This window comes from Laetiporus sulphureus (genome assembly GCF_001632365.1).
Source record: "Laetiporus sulphureus 93-53 unplaced genomic scaffold LAESUscaffold_2, whole genome shotgun sequence".
Classification (NCBI taxonomy): domain Eukaryota; kingdom Fungi; phylum Basidiomycota; class Agaricomycetes; order Polyporales; family Laetiporaceae; genus Laetiporus; species Laetiporus sulphureus.
In genome coordinates, this window is record NW_024468511.1 from 513,471 (window position 1) to 528,544 (window position 15,074).

At 52.0% G+C, this 15,074-nt stretch overlaps 6 protein-coding genes across 6 annotated transcripts; 2 read left to right on the top strand and 4 right to left on the bottom strand.

Annotated features, from left to right (window-relative positions):
• Positions 1–178: 178 nt before the first annotated feature.
• On the bottom strand, positions 179–1,844 carry LAESUDRAFT_733836 (uncharacterized protein; the record flags this gene model as incomplete). Its single annotated transcript, XM_040910452.1, has 2 exons — positions 179–613; positions 672–1,844. 2 exons carry the CDS (start codon positions 1,842–1,844, stop codon positions 179–181), a joined length of 1,608 nt encoding a protein of 535 aa, XP_040769558.1.
• A 957-nt stretch (positions 1,845–2,801) lies between these two features.
• LAESUDRAFT_719853 (PQ-loop-domain-containing protein) lies at positions 2,802–4,302 on the bottom strand. Its single transcript, XM_040907703.1, has 9 exons — positions 4,272–4,302; positions 4,151–4,212; positions 4,069–4,094; positions 3,852–4,014; positions 3,440–3,791; positions 3,367–3,390; positions 3,166–3,309; positions 3,071–3,102; positions 2,802–3,017 (listed from the first exon to the last, which is right to left on the bottom strand). Exons 2-9 carry the CDS (start codon positions 4,184–4,186, stop codon positions 2,967–2,969), a joined length of 828 nt encoding a protein of 275 aa, XP_040769559.1. The 5' UTR covers positions 4,187–4,212; positions 4,272–4,302; the 3' UTR covers positions 2,802–2,966.
• Positions 4,303–4,421: 119 nt separating this feature from the next.
• Positions 4,422–5,781, top strand: LAESUDRAFT_733837 (uncharacterized protein; the record flags this gene model as incomplete). The annotated part of the gene is made up of 9 exons (XM_040910453.1): positions 4,422–4,593; positions 4,649–4,682; positions 4,730–4,778; positions 4,829–4,907; positions 4,961–5,145; positions 5,206–5,331; positions 5,387–5,449; positions 5,500–5,677; positions 5,738–5,781. 9 exons carry the CDS (start codon positions 4,422–4,424, stop codon positions 5,779–5,781), a joined length of 930 nt encoding a protein of 309 aa, XP_040769560.1.
• A 222-nt stretch (positions 5,782–6,003) lies between these two features.
• Positions 6,004–10,389, top strand: LAESUDRAFT_670086 (uncharacterized protein). The gene is made up of 25 exons (XM_040905426.1): positions 6,004–6,278; positions 6,334–6,359; positions 6,415–6,512; positions 6,571–6,651; positions 6,704–6,981; positions 7,033–7,506; positions 7,557–7,634; positions 7,689–7,748; positions 7,802–7,909; positions 7,964–8,045; positions 8,101–8,180; positions 8,235–8,245; positions 8,304–8,338; positions 8,388–8,429; positions 8,490–8,676; positions 8,731–8,920; positions 8,969–8,986; positions 9,040–9,066; positions 9,119–9,126; positions 9,176–9,219; positions 9,274–9,311; positions 9,365–9,497; positions 9,562–9,853; positions 9,909–10,004; positions 10,077–10,389. The coding sequence occupies exons 1-25, from the start codon at positions 6,057–6,059 to the stop codon at positions 10,252–10,254; spliced, it is 2,886 nt and encodes a 961-aa protein (XP_040769561.1). The 5' UTR covers positions 6,004–6,056; the 3' UTR covers positions 10,255–10,389.
• Positions 10,260–12,196, bottom strand: LAESUDRAFT_690955 (mitochondrial carrier). Its single transcript, XM_040906079.1, has 8 exons — positions 11,820–12,196; positions 11,751–11,766; positions 11,677–11,699; positions 11,475–11,623; positions 11,285–11,406; positions 11,070–11,228; positions 10,840–11,008; positions 10,260–10,774 (listed from the first exon to the last, which is right to left on the bottom strand). Exons 1-8 carry the CDS (start codon positions 11,872–11,874, stop codon positions 10,526–10,528), a joined length of 942 nt encoding a protein of 313 aa, XP_040769562.1. The 5' UTR covers positions 11,875–12,196; the 3' UTR covers positions 10,260–10,525.
• A 26-nt stretch (positions 12,197–12,222) lies between these two features.
• Positions 12,223–13,982, bottom strand: LAESUDRAFT_719857 (uncharacterized protein). The gene is made up of 2 exons (XM_040907704.1): positions 13,023–13,982; positions 12,223–12,953 (listed from the first exon to the last, which is right to left on the bottom strand). Exons 1-2 carry the CDS (start codon positions 13,515–13,517, stop codon positions 12,501–12,503), a joined length of 948 nt encoding a protein of 315 aa, XP_040769563.1. The 5' UTR covers positions 13,518–13,982; the 3' UTR covers positions 12,223–12,500.
• Positions 13,983–15,074: the final 1,092 nt, after the last annotated feature.

Here is a 15,074-nt window from a genome sequence, read left to right on the forward strand (position 1 = left end):
CACATTATTAACGTATTGTGGGTTGAGCGCGAGGAAGATGAGCATGACGGATGGGTCAGCATTGAGACAGCGGTAGACAGGTCCATCCTAGCAGCTGAAGGAGATAGTCCGTGACATCTTTGAGAATATCAAGGAAGCAGATAATGCACCCGACGCGCAATTAAATCTCATCAGGCCACTATGCCATCATCACCTCACCCCATATCCCTTTCGTTGTCTCGCACTTCACCTCCGCTACGTACAAACGCAGCCATTGCACCATCTCCTTGCTGATCTGATGGCAACGTGTGAGATTGATGGAAGCTAGCCGGTGCGGCCAGCCTACGGTGTTCATTGTGCCTGGCACAGGGTGCATGGCCGGTATCCGAGATAGGGTGTGGGCATGAGCAGCGTATGCAGATGCAGATGCAGATGACGTTGCCTTCCATGACCTCGAGGACGATGACGTCGTATGAAGTCCGGCTTGACAAGGTAAAGCCCGTGGTTGGGCCGGTAGCCGTGATTCCACGAATGAACGCAACGATTCCCAGTCCAGAGACGTGCAGCCTTCCAAGCACAAGTGTGTGAGTTTCGGACAAGTCCATGTATGAGTAGAAGCAGGTGTCGCAAGGTTCTGCAGACCACATGGAATCAGAGTCGAAACAAATTGTATATGATTTGTAGCAACAAACCTTGAGAAAATTCGACGACACATCCTCGACATCCACGAACTCCAGCGTCGTCAGCGCTGGCAGCCTTCGCAGCACTCTCAAGAGCTTTAGCTCATTGAAATAGCTGGCCTCGATGCGCAAATGACGCAAGGGAAGACGAGTTTGCGACTGTCGCCTTAGCTGCTCCACCATCGGCGACACGTTATCCAAGAAGCACAGTTCCATTCTTTCCAGTGTCGGGAAGGATAGGAAACTAAGAATTGCCCTGGTGCGATTATTGCCGGAGTAGTAGAACGAGGCCTTCGTGAGACGAGGCAAATGGACCATCTTGGTATCGCCAACGCAATCGTGATCAGTTGTACCGATGCTGGCTATTGATGTCGGATCGGCTTCAATGTCAGACATATTGCGCAATGCAAGCTCTTCCAATTGAGGACACGCGCGAAGAATGTCCAGAATTCGATCGACCGAGGGTGCGAACCCATTCCAATACCCACCGAGCTTAAGGACACGTAATTTGCTGGTAATCTTGAGGTCCCAATTGAAGTGGAATGACGTGAATGAGCAAGACCGCAATCGTGGCGTGCGACCGTTGAACAAGGGAAAGGGGAGAGTCGAGTAGCGGTCTTCCTGCATAGAATGCCGGATCCGCACCGAGAGCATCTCCAGCGCAGGGGCTTGTTCTCTGCAGCGTGTGAGGGTAGCGTGCGCATGGGAACAGTTTGGAACAATGAGGTGAAAGGTCTTCCAACGCCAGATCGAAGAACGCAATTGGTCCATTGCGTGAACGATGCTCTCCGTGGTGACGCTCCCGTACTCCATGCGCGGACTGAAGTCTATGCAAACATGCAAGGGAACAGACTTTGACCGCTCAAGCCGAAGCCGAGCCCTGTCAAGCGAGTGACGAGTACCGACGGCGATCCGTGACCACAATCCAGGAGTGTGCAAGGCCACATCCCTCCATCCCCTGCTGACGAGCATCAGACTGAATAATGTGGCAGAGTCCTCCTCTTCTGCGTCGAAAACGCCGATCTCGAAGATCGCTGACAGGAGCTCCTCCGGAAGACGGTGAATTGGCGACTGCATCCGGACAGCCTGCTCCAGGCTAGACTCGAGAATATCTCGCTCGCTGAGCAATGACGCCATCTTCGATTCAAGACAATGTAAGGCTTCCCGAAGATGCGGAATGGACATACTCGACACCAGTCTGCGAGAATGAGGCGTATTCTGGTTCAGGGAAAGATCTCCCGGCCATTGAACTGCGTCTTGAGAACGCGGAAACGCTGCTATTCTGGCATCGAATGCGTATGAAATCGATGGCGTGGCGACGGAGAGCGTATCATAGATTGGGGAAGGAGGATACCCATCGGGAGCCCTTGAAGAGGAATAAGGGGATGTCGCCCGGAAAGACGGAGAGCCCACTGCGGCATGTACCATGGTCCTAGGATGTCGCCTGCTATGTATCTGAGAGTTTGCATTTTGAAGTAAGGTTGTCTGGCGCATGACAGGATCTGTCAAGGACAACTCGCCTCTATGTAGTATGCAAGTTCCGCACTGCGTACTCGTCTCGTCCGAAAAGGCAGTGCGAAACGGCGTCGCCTTGCTAGCTCAAAATGGAACGTTCAAGAGCAAGTCCCACATGAAGCAATCCTCTTTTGTGGTGCCTCAGGCCAGCCTTGCTATAACCTGAAACAGGAGTAAGGCACCGCAATCCATCGTCGGATGTCTGAACAAGCGAACGACCGTACTTACCTGCAGCTATCTCTCACACTCGCATGCAAGACCGCGGCGCGATAGAGGAGAGCCTCTGGGTGTAGTGGGGCCTACGCCCGCCATGAAAGCTCGGATTTAAGGCAAATGAGAGATCTGGCATTGATAATGAGTTTTTGTTACAAGCTGGGCGATGGGCGAGCACGAGGCTGGGAGCATGCCCGTCGAAACGGTACACGCCATACGAATGTTTAGAGCTGACCTGCAACGTGGGACGTCGAACAGCAGGAGGCGACACGAGGAGGACAACGAGGCACGGATACAACGCGGATGGCTACAAAGTTCATAGGCCATCACGCTTCGGCTCTCAATATTTATCGTCTCGGTCCCACACAACCGGCGGCGCTGACTAGAATTCCTTTCGACTTTCCCTTATCGTGTCGAACGCGGTCCCGGCTATGACACAAGTTTTGCACAATCAGAACGCACTCCCTCTCCGCTTGATTGCAAAGGGTTTCGGCCCTTACCCCATCTGCTCAAGCTCCGGAATCGCTTTTATGGAAAGCTAAGACTACGCTCATAGTTCTTATCTAGATTGACCATGCTCTACGACTCCGCTGCATGGAATCTCGTGTAGTAAACAAACTGGCACAGTACCTGCACAAGAGCTCGTCAGGACTGAATGGGCGCAAAGTATCAACCATTCTTACAAAGGTGTCTAAAAAGATAGTCAAAGCACTTCCTAAATGTTCGGAGCATTACTTAGATGAGCGGAGGCATGCAAGCCAACGAATATTTTATTTACCGGCGATCCATGAGGCATTCGCGATGAGATGCTTCATATCCATTGACGCTGCAAAGATGGCCAAGACATAGGTCGTGTTGCCTGTGATCGAATACACAAACAGGAAGGGAGAGAGCCCTTCACATCGCGTCTTGAAATTTTTTGCTTTGTGGCGAGATTGCAATCAGCTAACTCTTGATACGTTTAAGGCAACTCACGCACCAATCTGCGGTACCCGTGCACCAACTTCCGCCCGAAATGAGTGATCGGGTATCTGGACTTTGTACGTACTTACGGTACATTACGGCACTTATCCATCCTAGAACCTGGCTTCTCCACTCAACAAGCTCTTCAGGCTTAGACCGACTCCGGCCCTTGTGAATGTAGCTGTCCACAGCCCATGCTGCTCCCCCCACTGCGAATACGAAGAACAACGCGCCTGCGTATTTGACGAACTCGTGGACAATAGGAGGCTTGGCCCGTTCCTCTGCATCATCATCCGCACGAGCCAGCAGAGGGGCGCCTTCGAGCGGATCCGAGGCGACGGTATCATCTGCCACGAGGAGGGGGGTCTGCGATGAAGTCCATTGTTTCAGCCAACGGTAGTAGTAGATTTGCGTCAGGAGGATCGTATCGCAGACTAAGTACTAGCAAATGAACCTCGCATCAGCTCCTAAGGAGGAGGTTGGCAAAGACACATAACTCACATATACTGCGAGGACGATAATAGTTGGGAGCAGATGAGCTAATGCTGCTCCGACAAGGTTGCAGAGATCTCCTAGTAGCCATATGATGATAAATAATACACTCAAGCCTTCGCCAGACTTGAGTTGGTAGTTTTCGATTATCTGAGGAGTATAAACCACAAGCCTGAACACGGCATTAGTCAGCGCTCGACCAGACCAGTGCGCGATAAATTCTCACCAGCAGGCGATGGATATCCAACCCAGCTGTGCATGCGGGTGTCAAATAGGATTTTCCTGGTAGTTCTGATAGAATTGCATACGACATTACTCAGAGTCTGGTTCCCATTGATGTCCATTTTTGCGCGCAAATGATCCGTTCCTACTGCCATCAATAGAGTCAGTACAGTCTTACGGAGGAAAACTAAGCATGAAGATCCATACCCTGTAATATCTTCAAAGTGCAGAATGAAACGTGCTGGCGGGCTTCAAAACGGTCAGATCGAGCGAATCTTCGGCACTTTCCGTTCCGCCGAGCTGCCTGCGAGTGTCGTCAGTCCAAACCTGGGACCCAACCCTTTGGTCTTCTCAGCAATGAACGTTAACGGTCCAGAGGCCTTCAGACGGTTCACTCAGCAGCTTCAACGTGCTAGTGGTGGGAAGGGAAGCTCTGGGTTCCCGGGTGGGAAGGGTTTTACTGCTGGAGGCGGCTTGCTGCTCGCGCTCATCGGTGGCGGACTCGCGCTCAACGCGAGCTTGTTTAATGGTATGTCTCAATGAATTTGTCACATTGCGGATGTGCATGACGAATATTTGCTTAGTTGATGGTGGCCACCGAGCCATTAAGTATACGCGGTGAGTATGCAAGAAGCTTCATGAGCGAGGTCTCATTCCACGTGCAGATTGGAGGGTGTGAAGAAGACCGTCTATCCGGAAGGAACCCATCTTATGGTCAGTCAACTGTCAATGCTTGTTGACCGTTCCCTACACGCCGAACCTAGATCCCATGGTTTGAAACACCAATTATTTTCGATATTCGTGCAAAGCCTCGCAACATTGCCAGTCTCACTGGCACAAAAGGCGAGTTCAACGCAAGGGATGTTCGTCACAATATCTGACACCATGTTGGCTAGATCTGCAAATGGTGAACATCACCTGTCGTGTGCTCTCTCGACCAGACATGCCTGCATTGCCCACAATTTACCGGGAACTCGGAACTGACTATGACGAGCGCGTCCTGCCGTCAATTGTTAACGAGGTGCTGAAGAGCGTGGTCGCTCAATTCAACGCAAGTCAGTTAATCACTCAGCGTGAGATGGTAAGTGATCAGCGGTTACCTTTATATCGCACTCTCACGGCCACCTTGAACGCGGATTAGGTATCGCGATTAGTTCGAGAAAACTTGACGCGCCGCGCGTTGCGCTTCAATCTCGTGCTTGACGACGTTTCCATCACTCATGTCGCGTTCTCTCCCGAGTTCACACATGCTGTCGAGGCCAAGCAGGTGCGTCCGTTCATTGAGAGGATATATGGATTAATAAAACAATCAATGTGACCAGGTCGCACAACAAACGGCGCTTCGTGCAGCGTTCCTCGTTGATCAAGCTATACAAGAAAAGCAGGTCTGTACCTTGCATCAGTATCCTTCCATTTGACGCTTACAGTTGCATAGTCCATTATTGTTCGTGCCCAAGGTGAGGCGAAGAGCGCTGAGCTGATTGGAGAGGCTGTGCGCTCGAATAAAGGCTTCCTGGAATTACGGCGGCTTGAGGCTGCTCGTGATATAGCGAATCTATTGGCATCATCCGGCAACAGGGTCATGCTAGATGCTCACAGCCTTTTGCTGAATGGTGAGTGCACTGGTACCTCTAGAATGCATCTCGCGAGATCCAAACTCACTTCGGACGTAGTCGCGGACGATGCGACTGACCTGCTCCAATACAAGAAGAAATAGGGGGTTGCTAGCGGTGTCTGTACTCTACGAGATTCTCTCTGTAGCTCCGTGATGCTGTCTATAGCTTCAGATGGTCCATAAGACCCCATTGTCTGGACTCGCAATCCCGGAGTCGAGCCATACTCACCGGTGGCTGATTCAATGAGGGTGGGGCTGAACGGTCACATGCACAAGGACGCGAGCGGCAAGCGCGCGCGATGTGATACGAGGACGCGTTCTTCCCGCTTCCTCTCATAGCGCTATCCCCCAGATCTCATTGGTCACCCCATCAGACCATGTCTCGTGGAAGACGTGGATTTGGACCAAACGGTCGTGCTTCGACAACAAAGCGTAAACGACTTGAAGAAAGCGGGACGGAGTCCCGTTTAGAGGGACATCGGGAGACATCAACTCCGAGCAGTGTGCACAAGAAGGTGCGATGGGAGCATGCAGAGAGCGTCTCCGACGAGGACAACGCAGAAGAAGATACGGATCAACAGTCCGCGTTGACTGATAAAGTGTGTTCGCATGTGGTCGCGTTGATGCGTAGACCGCCACGCTCATTCCCTTCAGCTTTGTCTAGCTATTTCTTGTCAGTTGTGAGTAAAACAGGTGCATATATGCACATTAAATCTGGTCCATATCGCTCTTTAGTGGGCGCATCGGGTGTGCCTACTATGACCCTGTGAAGTTCACAATCTACGTGTTCGAAGACGCTCCCGAGAACCAGCACTTTGACTTGACGAAGTTGTGTGAGTGTTCTAAAGCTAATGCCTTGCATCGCCTACAAAATTGAATCTACTTTCGCAGTACTTGATCAATGCGGCCCTGACATCCTGTTAACAAGTTCCAAAGCCGACGACAACTTCATTGACATGCTCAGCGACCATAGTAGGTGTCATCCTTTCTATCTTTATTGAAGTATCACATTATTGGGTTCAAGTGGAAGCTACGGGAGGTACATTCCAGATAAGACCTCACAAAGACTTTTCGCCTGGGAAAGGTCGCGATCGCCTGCTTTCCTTGCGGTTACTATCGGAATTGTCGGCGGAGGTCTTGAATGACCGGTCAAACTCTGGTTCCGAGTCTTCCGCCGATCCTCGAAATGCCTACGATTTTATGCGGCGTCGGAGAGAGACTGGAGGAGACCCAACCATGCAGAGGTGGAATGCGTCTATTCGGTTGGCGAACCACGCTTGCGTCGACAGTTCCCCTCTCTGCGTAAGTAACGATCAGCCATATTCCTATACTTCAAACTGACATTGATATAAGCTGGGCTCAACTGGGGCGCTCCTGGACCATTTAGCACGTATACGCGCTGTAGGTGATCTTGAAGATGAAGGCATAGGGGGGATAGAAGTACGCGCAATCCAGGCACTCGCGCTGTCACAAGCTATGCAAATCAACGCAGATGCCCTGTTCTCTCTGCAAATATTCGAAGATGAAAGCCATGCGTCCATTCATTCGGACAAAACCAAGGAGGGTCTATCGCTGTTTGGCATTCTCAATAACACCAAGACAACTCTAGGTAGAGCACTGATGCGTGAATGGCTAACTCGGCCATCGTTGTCTCTATCTGTCATAAGCGCTCGCCATGACGCCGTGGAATGTTTCCTACGTCCCGACAATTTGGGTACGGCAACTCTGATACATACACATCTGAAGGGTATAAAGAACATACCGCGTATACTGGCTGTTATGCAGGCTGGGAGGGCTAAAGTATCGGACTGGCAAGGTCTTGTCAAGGTTTGTAAGGCATTCTGTGACTTTTGCCGAAACTGATGGCTGTGTCTCAGTTCACATATCATGCCCTGATGATACGCGACGCCCTTGTTGGTCTGAACAGTGGTGGCAGTGCAGATGTAGTGAAAAGGGTTTGTTGTCTCGCGTTCCTCATGCGGGGTGCATCTCAAACCATTCTTCCCAAGCTCGTTGACATTATGGATGCAGGAAGCTTCAAAACGATAGGCACCGCGATAAACGATGTCGTTCGTAGCTCAATATGCTCTATGCGCCAGGATGACTTATATGCTATCCATAGATCGATTGGGAGGAGTCTGCTAATACTGGCCGAGTTTGCGTCAAACCGCATGTCGACGAAGAGCTCGATGACCTGAAGCGGATTTATCATGGAATTGACACTGTTCTCGTAAGCGGATTCTACATTGCTCGCCAATTCATTGCTAAAATTGTTGCGTGCTAGTCCAAAGTCGCCCAGCAGATCTCGGCTACAGTACCTCCTGACTACGCATCTTCCCTGAACGTAGTTTATTTTCCTCAATTGGGTAAACATCGAACAATCTCAATTATTTCAATCTCCAGCTAACGGAGCATGTGCAGGGTTCCTTATATGCGTGCCAATGCTCGAGGAATGGAAGACTGACGCAGGCATCACTGTACTTGAAGGATGGAGCTTTCAGGTATGTGTCGCTATATCGTCTGTCTGAAAACAACTTCCTCGCAGACGTTCGCAGTTTTCCTCAGAGTAAGTCATCCTCATCATACTGATATGAGACGTACAAAATCTATCCTACAATGCAAAGGTCGCACGTATATTTCAAATCGCAAGAGATGCACGGTATGTTGCCGCTGAATCTGTGGTGTACACGTCTAATGACTGGGTCCAGATATGGATGCACACATTGGTGATCTTCATCCAATGATAGTTGGTACGCCCTCTCCGATTTTCACACATAATCGTGTCCTATGCTCAATGCTATCATGTATAGACCGGGAAATCGAGATTGTGCAATCTCTACTCGAGAAGATACTCGTTTTCAAGGAAGTAGTAAGCCACGTTTGCGACGCCTGCGCAGAACTCGACTGTCTACTCTCCTTCGCGGAAGCGTCGAGAGCTTGCAACTACAACCGCCCGCACATGGTTGATGACAACATTATCGATATCAGGCAGGGAAGGTACCGTCCTTCAAATCCTCAGCACGTATCGATATCTCCTCATTGATGCGGCAGGCATCCGCTCCAGGAGATGGTGGTTGACACATTCGTACCCAACGACGCCTTTGCGGTAGGCGGCTGTGGGTTTGGATGTGATTCGAATCCGGACGACATAAATACCCGGGATGAGAGTAGTGTGGACAACACTGTCAGACGTGAACAGAACGGCATCATTGTATGCACTGGGGCGAATGCTTGCGGAAAGGTACTGTGTCATTAGCAGTACATATTTGAAGTCTGACTGTGATCCCAGAGCGTTTATTTGAAGCAAGCGCGTTGACTTAATGGTGCGAACGGAGTCTCGTGCTGACTTCCCTTCTTCAGGTTGCGTTGATCCAATATATGGCACAAGTACGCACGTTGTAGCTATATGGCCCTGTTTCTGATGCTAATGATCGTGCAGATAGGATGGTCGGATGGACATTCATCGTCTCAAGCATGTATACTGATCCCTTTGCAGCTTCGTCCCGGCGGACGCTGCAACTTTGGGCATTGTTGACAAGAGTAAGCCCGTGTTGCATGCAATGACAGATGTCGAATGAAGCCACCTTCATCTAGTATTCACTCGCATTCAAACGCGCGAATCAGTCTCAACGGTGAGATTCTTTCACCCGTAATGCGATTTTTTTTCGCTCTAACTCTTCCTCAGGTACAGTCGACTTTCATGATTGACCTCAATCAAGTCTCGCTGGCTTTGAGGAACGCAACAGAACGCTCTTTGATCCTGCTTGACGAATTTGGCAAAGGAACCGCGTCTGCAGGCTCGTATATCATCTATACTTGTCATCCCTTTGCTGACGTCTTCGATTTGATGATTGGTCCGATCGTACCTTTCCCAATGTCCAGACGGGGCTGGTCTGCTCTGCGGCATTATCAAGCATCTCGCAGATCGTGGGCCCGCATGCCCGAAAGTGTTCGCAGCGACGCATTTTCACAATATATTCTGCGACGGTCTCCTCGATCCAAGCTCTATTCCAATAACCTTCCTTCACATGCAAATATTGCTCACGTCGAACAAGGGCCAGCTTGTTGGAGCAAGTGACACGACTGATGATTACAGCTCGGGCGAAGACATGGAAGGTGCCGAGGATGGAAACAAGCGGATGGCGCCTGGAGAAAGGCTCACTTACCTATACAGGTGCTGTGGAAGCACCTCGAAGTCCTAAATGATTTGTTCTCACCGAGATATTTAGAGTCGCAGAGGGCCTCTCGCTCAACTCTCATGCAGCGCTATGCGCAGAAGTTTTTGGGATTCCTCGTCGTATCGCAAAAAGGGCACAATATGTCAGGTACGTTAATTTGCATGTAAACAAGGTACAGACGAATGCATGTTGACCACGAGACGGGTGCTCTACATATAGCAAACTTATGTCAAGTCATGAACTTGGTCGCTTGCTCGATGAAGAAATGCGTGATGAGGAGTGTCAAGATTTGGAGAATGCGGAAGAGGTATGCAGACGGCTGCTTGCGCGGGATCTGTCGTCGGATGACGAGAGAGAGAACGTGAGAAGTAGATTGAAAGAGATCTTAGGACGCTAAGTTCCACGCCTCTGATGCTCTCCATTCTGATCCTGCTTTTTCGTGAATACAGACTCGGCTGTTCTCGACTAGTTACCTCAATGCGTACGCAGTATTATACAGTATAGCAAGATAAGGATTATATGCCACAGTACTCTAAGAGGTATACCGTGTGACAAAATCAGTGTGGCCAACTACAGACGTCATACAACACTGTGAATTTCTAGGTCTTTCCACTCGCATGTCCATAGGCTTACTCACGCATCTTTTGTGCAACGGGCATCAACGGCGTCTACCGTGAAATCTTAGCACTGGCCTCTTTATGGATCTCCAGGCCAGGTGGTGCACCCAGCATATCCTTAATGCCACCATACAGCAAGAACTGGCCAGACACGAGACCCGCAGTCATGATCATCCTGGGACCAAGTCCTGCGAACAGACCGCGGAAGCCAGCCTCCCGCGCGAGCACAGTCAAGCGATACGCCATCGACCCCGAGGGACCGTGCCCCTTGTTGATCCGCGAGAGAAGGGTGTCCGCAGGCTTGCAAAGTTGACATATGACTTGAGCACATCCACACAACACGCGCAACACCGAACGGCGCTTACCTGGCTGAGGATGGCGGCGGCGAAACCAGCGATGATTCCACTTCCGAGCGAGATGGCAAATTTGTTGCCTCCGCTCAAGTTTCTCCGCGTCTCGTCGGATATACTACGGAATACCAGTTCGTGGCAGTACTCGTTCACCGTGAACTGGCCAATCGCATACGGGATCTGTCTGGCGGACATATGAGGGTAAGATCAACAATGAGTACGCCAAGAACTTATGGGGAACGTACTTGCAGAGGATAGGAAGGAAGCCCGCATATAGCCCCTGGAACCCCTCTTCCCGCGCAAGGCGCATGAAGCCCGTAGTCAAACCAGATGCATAATGACGCTCGGAGACGAGCCGTATGCGCGTCGCCTCCAGCGGAGTCAACATAATGTCTGCAAAAAATCTGTACAGGGCGCGTCCACGTCACAGGAGGGGTGTTAAAAGCGGCAATGTGCGTACTCTGCCACGCTGGATGCGCCGAGGTATATCGCTGTGCGATGCCGGACCGCAGCCTCCTGGCTGCCGGCGATCTGCACAAACTGCTTCTTCCAGTACTCGTATCCGGAGAACTTCGCCCCTCCCTACCGGTACATCATGTGTCAACGCAGTCAAGACGGGTGTCCCACTGTATTCGATAGAGCAGGCATACCTGAACAAGGTACCCAACGGCAGTTGGTCCGAAACCTGTAAGAAGTGCGGCAGCACCCTCATTCTTGACGATCAAGCGTCCACCTGAGAGAAGCGAACAGCCTTGGAGGGCAGGGTCTATCTGAATACGCGTCTTAATGACATCTATCGCTGGGGAGAGAGTCAGTTCAGTCATTTGCGACCGACAGTCATCAAGGACGCACGCGTCATGCCGCCATGTGTGACACTGTGAAGAACATGTGAGTCGTGTCGTATATGCTGTCTTGTCGCGACGTACGTGCAACATAGTGCTCCTGCGAGGATGTCAGTGCCAATTCAATACATAATCTTGGACGTGCCGACATACCTGCAAGAAAGAAAGACGAGTAATCCTTCACCGTGAACTGAGGTATGGTCGTCATTCTCTAAGGCCCCGTTTAGAGGCAATCTCTTCTATGGGTATAGATGGCCTGGCAGTCGCAGGCAACAATACTTTTGACACACTGACGATTACGTAGGGTTTTATAGGGTTCGGAGACGGATCCGGTCGGTCAGCGAAGCTATGTGAGAGGTCGCTGAGCGCCACGAACGCGCACTTGTGGCACCACCAGCCATATCGGCGCCGATATGCATGGTGCTCTATTTGACGTCACTCGCTGCGACGCGGTCCCGTGTCGCGCGTATCCCGCGTCTGACCGCCGCCGAAAACTCCCACGCTTCTCTCACCCGATTTCACACGCGCCACCTAGAGGACATCGACGCCCGCGGGATATCGAACAGGAATTCCTAGAGGATCATGCATGCTACCACTGGCGACGCAAGCATATCGCAAAGGCACAGGCTATAATAACAGGTGATATTCCGGAATGCGATGCAAGTTCAATTATTGAATAAGTAAGCTGATAAAAGTCTGTAGTCTTGGAACGAAAATGGCATGAAAGAGCTGCAATGCATATGCGGCGGGAATTATCTTGCGTGCCGGTCAGAATCATGAATACTTGCGTATCGTATGCATCCAAACGATGCTGCGCGCGATGGACGCGCTAACTTAACCAGATTTCAGTTGGTCGAGGAGTCGGTTTTTGGACCAGTCGTCTGGGTTCACCGCATCTTGATGCTCCTCCCAACCCGCCCACCACCATTCCTTCTCGCCCTCCTCATCCGACCCCAACTCCTCCTGCTCCTCGGCTGTGCCATAGTAAGCCTCTACCAGTGCCTGCGAGGGATATCTGAACACGATTGGTCGTTCAACTTGCGCGAAACCCACAGACTTCCGTGGCCGTTGTACTTTAGGCTCCGCCGCATACATGGACCGCTCGTACAAGTCCTCGCCGCCGCCGTCGTCGTAGTCATAGTCGTCAACCGAGTAGAAAGGGAGCCGCTCCGAGAACGGGATACACCGATCGTGGCTATGTGCAAGAGCCTGCTCGTCGCGAGCAGATATGTTGGAGTCTTTTCCAGAGGATCTTCTGTAGAGGCTCCTTTCAGCGGGGCAAGTCGCCTGTGCAGGGTGTGAAGACGTATTAGCCGGACGTCCGGCCATCTCCAGATTGCAGTCAACACCACGTACCGCTTCGTTGAACTCCATGTTCAACCTCGCAAGTCTTTCTAGCGCGCCCTCCACGTTCCACCTCGGCAGCAGCCCCACGTTGTCCGTGTCGAGTGCGCGCACTCTGAGTGCATGGTCTCCCACCTCGTCCAACACCACCACACGCGCGCCTGTATTCACTTGTATTGGCTCGTTCCTGAATGGAGGGCCTACCATCGAGCCGGGTACTGGGAACGTCTCCATGACGTAGTGGACACCTGCAGCGGCATCGGCGGCGGCCGTCTCCCATGTGAGGGTGGGCGTGAGGGAGGGAGAGGCGGGCTCGAGCGGAGATAGCGGCGAATCAGAGTCGAATGAGGACGACGGGGAGACGAGCGAAGGCAGGAAGGAGTTGTTCTCCGCGTCGTTGCGCCAGTTCAAAAAGCTTGATGAAGAAGAGCCGTCGAGCGCCGGATGCTGAAGAATGGTGATCGGGCGCGACGTTGAGGAAGAAGGAGTAGAGTCGTCCGGAGACATGCTTGGTACAATCGATCCAAGAACTTGGTGGCGAGGCAGCTTTCTATCAGGTCGGAAGGTGAGCAGCAGTGCGGTGAGTGTTGATGCGTCGTCACAGATAGCGGATGAGGTGAAGGGGGGCAAGATAACTCTCTGGGAATCTCTTTATAATCCTAGCCAGACGCAGTTCCCGAGACGGCGTTCTATCAAGGAGTCGGGTCTATTTGCCTCGAATCACGAAAGAAGGGCGCGGTACAGTGCAGCGCCGCGCCTCACAGAGGCTCCGAGCTGTCTTCTTAGTGCCGCTCACTGCAATCCAGAGAGTTCGCGTCAGGGCACGCTGCTCGCCAGTGCGCAAGACGCTCAAAGTTATAGTCTCCGCGCAGGCGGTGCAGGAAGCACACGGGCAGAGCGATACGTATGCGTTTGGACACAGCTGGGAGCTGTACAGATTGGCTTTGGTCAGCACTGCGGGTCCGCTGATCATCGACTCTCTCGCGAAACTGCCGTCACGGTGATGCCTCCATGCGGCCACCTTTCCCACGTCCATAACGGGTAGGTTGACGCCCTCTTCTGGCCACAAAAATGTGGCGCGTGGCGGCCGGTGGCTCCCTTGCTGCTCATCTGTCCTCAGCAGCCATGCAGCTCCTCATTTCTAATGGCATGAATAATCTCATAAGGCGGTTTATTTTGATAACTTGTCACTTCACAGTCTCATGTCCTGTTAGCGGCGGGACGCCCGTCAAATGCCGACGCGGCACGGTGGCCACGTCAGACTGCTGCAATGCCCGATTCCTCGGGGTTTCATTGCAAGCTGGCCAATGACGAGACTGATGCGCGGATCGCGGATGACCGATATCGCCTTACTCAATGTTCGACTCGATGCAGTGGCGATGCGAGTCGGTTCAGAAGAGCGCGATCGGAATATCGCGTACCAGCGGAGACAAACGATCTGGCTGGCACACCACTGCAGGAGACGAGCCACCCGCATTGCTGCAGGGGTAGAAGAACTCAGGATGAGGACAATGAGGTGCGTCCCGAGGAGTAACAGCCTGCGGAGGAACCGAACGAATCGGCAGAGGAGCAGGACCGGCGGGGATCGAAGCACAATACTGGAGAGTTTTACTCAGAGAGGTGCACCGATACCGCTTTCTGTACAGGAAGTCCAAGCAGAGCTACAGCAAGAGTAGTTGCCGGCCAACGAGATGCAGTCGCAGCCAGAGGCATCTGCAGCAGCAGGACAGCTACACGCAGTATCTGAGCGATCCGCGCGTCCCCCTTCATCCGAGACCTCGTTCGCAGCCGCGTACGGCAAATCAAGCGAAGCTGTTGACGCACAGGGCAACACGAAAAAAGACGGCGGTGTCGCCACAGACGTCGCCAGAGAGCACGCTCGGACCTGGTACGCCTGAGACGGATGATTCACGTTCATTCCGCGGCGGAAACTCTTCGATGGCAAGCGAAGGTACGAACGTCAACGTAACAGGTAAGTCTAGCGGATTAGCGTCGACCGGTAAGAGCTTCGCGAGGACGCTGAGCAAGAGAGTCAGAGCGAGCTATGGCAGATGTGCATATTAT

Excerpts from the sequence above, each read along its gene's own strand:
- LAESUDRAFT_690955 (XM_040906079.1), bottom strand. The coding sequence starts at position 11,874 with ATGACGACCATACCTCAGTTCACGGTGAAGGATTACTCGTCTTTCTTT. Across the intron at positions 11,624-11,676 it reads CACACATGGCGGCATGACGC|CGATAGATGTCATTAAGACG; the intron begins GTGCGTCCTTGA and ends CTCTCTCCCCAG. Across the intron at positions 11,407-11,474 it reads CCGTTGGGTACCTTGTTCAG|GGAGGGGCGAAGTTCTCCGG; the intron begins GTATGCCTGCTC and ends ATGTACCGGTAG.
- LAESUDRAFT_719853 (XM_040907703.1), bottom strand. The coding sequence starts at position 4,186 with ATGGACATCAATGGGAACCAGACTCTGAGTAATGTC. Across the intron at positions 3,792-3,851 it reads TTATCGTCCTCGCAGTATAT|TACTTAGTCTGCGATACGAT; the intron begins GTGAGTTATGTG and ends TTCATTTGCTAG. Across the intron at positions 3,103-3,165 it reads GAATGCCTCATGGATCGCCG|GAAGTGCTTTGACTATCTTT; the intron begins GTAAATAAAATA and ends CCGAACATTTAG.
- LAESUDRAFT_719857 (XM_040907704.1), bottom strand. The coding sequence starts at position 13,517 with ATGTCTCCGGACGACTCTACTCCTTCTTCCTCAACGTCGCGCCCGATC. Across the intron at positions 12,954-13,022 it reads ACATGGAGTTCAACGAAGCG|GCGACTTGCCCCGCTGAAAG; the intron begins GTACGTGGTGTT and ends CACCCTGCACAG.
- LAESUDRAFT_670086 (XM_040905426.1), top strand. The coding sequence starts at position 6,057 with ATGTCTCGTGGAAGACGTGGATTTGGACCAAACGGTCGTGCTTCGACA. Across the intron at positions 7,910-7,963 it reads ATGGAATTGACACTGTTCTC|TCCAAAGTCGCCCAGCAGAT; the intron begins GTAAGCGGATTC and ends GTTGCGTGCTAG. Across the intron at positions 8,046-8,100 it reads AGTTTATTTTCCTCAATTGG|GGTTCCTTATATGCGTGCCA; the intron begins GTAAACATCGAA and ends GAGCATGTGCAG.